This window comes from Lathyrus oleraceus, chromosome 5 (genome assembly GCF_024323335.1).
Source record: "Lathyrus oleraceus cultivar Zhongwan6 chromosome 5, CAAS_Psat_ZW6_1.0, whole genome shotgun sequence".
NCBI classification, from domain to species: domain Eukaryota; kingdom Viridiplantae; phylum Streptophyta; class Magnoliopsida; order Fabales; family Fabaceae; genus Lathyrus; species Lathyrus oleraceus.
This window is the reverse complement of record NC_066583.1, coordinates 357031846-357034672: the sequence shown is the minus strand read 5'-3', so window position 1 is coordinate 357034672 and position 2827 is coordinate 357031846. Positions and strand designations below refer to the sequence as shown.

The following is a 2827-nucleotide window of genomic DNA, read 5'->3' as shown; positions in this document are numbered from 1 at the left end:
AGAATCTTCAGTAACTTCCAAGAAAAAATGATGGATAACAATGAAACAATACGACAGATACAACACAAACGACAATGAAAAAGAAAAATAATCATAACAACGATACCTTTGCCAACTAAAATCATGATACAGACATATGCAAAATAATAAAACAATGGATATCTATGAAATAGTAATGTGCATACAACACGAACAACAATGAAAAGTAAACCAGGGCCGACCTTTAACGTGTTGTAGCTCTGGGCTCCAAAAATTTGGGGCCCACATATATGTTTTTTTTTAATTACAGTATATATATTACACCATTTTTTTTAAAAATAGGTGTTAAATTATAATGTTTTCAAAATTTATTTTACAATAATTTGTATAAAATAGGTGTAAAATCATATTTTATTTTCAAAATCCATAATTTTATACTTCTTTTTCAAAAATTTGGCAAAAATTCATATTTTTTAGGTCTATTTTTTTAATTAGACCAGGATTCCCAAATTGATTGGATCGGTCCTGAAGCAAACTAATCATAAAAATGGTACCTTTTCGAGATAAAAGCATGAAACATATTAAGGCAAAAGAATGAAAAGATAGATAGCAATGAAACAATAAGGTTCATACAACATGAAATTTAAAATATCTTTGCAAGCTGGGTCGAAGTTGTTTCAGATGATTTCTTGCGAATTGCGTCTGCTGTCGAATGATTGCTTGCAAATTATTATGTTTCATTTCTTTACGCTTATAAATTTTGCATTGGAGAAGGAGATGACCTTAAGTCTTCTTCGTGTTGATGATTCCTATTTTAAAAGAAGTATTTGAGTTGTAATAATGAATAGACTTGACAAATTACAATTAAGAATATAAAATACACCTTAATATGAATTTATTGATTTAGATAATTAAGTAAATTTGATAGGTATTTCTTTTCATATTACTATTAACTACATAACTTATTGACATAAGAATTATAAAATGAACCTTAGGTAACCTGAATTATTAATATAGGGAGTATATAAAAAGTCATTTCACATGGTTATGTTTTTTTTAGAGAAATGTGAAGATGACTTATGAAAAGGCGCATGAGAGATAGATGTAATTATGAGATTAGATAGGTAATTATAACCATAAATGAAGAGCTTTTCTTGTACTCTGACCAAAATATATCCTAAACACTCCACCACCTAATGAACTTTCATCATCCATGGCTAGAGAAAATTCCACTCTCCCCATCTGTTTCTTCAAGATTATTCTTCAAACCAATCTTCAAACTATTGTAACCTTTCCTTTTAACTTACTACTACTACGTCATGTTATATCTGTTTAACCATGTTTTTTAATATTCTAGTTCTAAAATTAATTTATCTTTTTTACAGAAAATACCGAATAAGTTTACAAGGAGCCACGGGGCTCGTCTACCAAATCCAGTGATGATCAACCCTCCCGATGGCACTAAATGGAAAGTGTTTTGGAAAAACATCAATGGTGAGATTTGGTTTCAAAAAGGTTGGAAAACCTTTACTCAAAACTACTCTCTTCAAAATGGTTGTTTTGTAGTCTTTAAATATAAAGAAGGAACTTCAGAGTTAGATGTACTAATAATTGGCCAGAATGGAGTAGAAATTGATTATGATTCTTCATGTGACACTTCTGATGATGGAAATGAAAACCTTGAACATAGTGATGATGAATCAGTTGAGATTTTGAATGAATGGCATTATCCGAAGAAGGCTAAACAGCTGTCAACATTAGCTTCTACTAGGCCACATAAAAAAGTTAAAGGTATTTGAATTTCATTTTCTGTTTTTTATTCTTACTTTGCCATGCTCCTGATATTAAAAATCTGAACATGATGTTTTTCCAAGAGTGTAGTTTTTGTTTTATATTCCACACATATATATGCAGGTGAGATTGAGAAGAATAGTCAAAGAACTACATCATTGAATAAGCCAAAGGAAACTAGAGCTCGGGAAGTTGCTTATGAATTTATCTCAAGCAATCCGTTTTTCACAATTTTGATCAACCCTGCTAATCTGGCAGCAAATCGTTTGGTATAGTATTCATGCAATGCTATTGCTATGCATGTTATTTATGTTGTGCTGTTGTGATTATACATTATAATGATAATGATTGATAATAAAATTATATATACAATGCAGAGTATACCGAATTTGAAAGGGATTATTGAGAACAAGGAGGCGAATGTGAATCTGCAAATTGGTAAAAGATCATGGAATCTGAAATTGCTTTGTTGTTACAATAAGAAAAGTGAACGTCGTCTTTCGGCTGGTTGGTTTTTGTTTGTGAGGGAAAGTGGATTGCAAGCCGGAGATGTGTGCGTCTTTGAACTGATAAACAAGAAGGATTTAGTTTTTGAAGTTCATGTTTTCTAATTGGACTGTTAATGTATCTGTTTTGAAGCTGTTATTTTGAATGATAGTACATTTAAGTAAGTGACACTATTTCTTATCCATCAAATGTCTGAAACGAAGTTTGTAATTGTGTTTAATTTCGAAATATTTGAAGGAATACTTAATGGTCCACCATTTCTCAGGAATTTCTTATGCTTCTATAGAGTATACCTGTGCTTTTCCCTCTTTCAAATGTGATTGAATATGTATGTTCAATAAATTTGTCATAGTATACGATACAAAAAGCATCACATTTTATTTATGTTATCGTTTTAAACGTGACTTTGGAGTGGTTTTAAACACGTTATTTGTGGAGGATAGCAACTCGAAAGTTAGATTGTAACATAATCCTCATCCAATTAGAATTCGGCATTACTCTTTTCACCCTTCCATCTTGAAAATTTAAAATTGCCCTTCATGGGTTCAAA

At 30.7% G+C, this 2827-nt stretch overlaps 1 protein-coding gene across 1 annotated transcript; it reads left to right on the top strand.

Annotated features, from left to right (window-relative positions):
- The first annotated feature begins 1042 nt into the window (after window positions 1-1042).
- On the top strand, window positions 1043-2505 carry LOC127084670 (B3 domain-containing transcription factor VRN1). Its single transcript, XM_051025166.1, has 4 exons — window positions 1043-1264; window positions 1365-1770; window positions 1894-2039; window positions 2148-2505. The coding sequence occupies exons 1-4, from the start codon at window positions 1193-1195 to the stop codon at window positions 2379-2381; spliced, it is 858 nt and encodes a 285-aa protein (XP_050881123.1). The 5' UTR covers window positions 1043-1192; the 3' UTR covers window positions 2382-2505.
- Window positions 2506-2827: the final 322 nt, after the last annotated feature.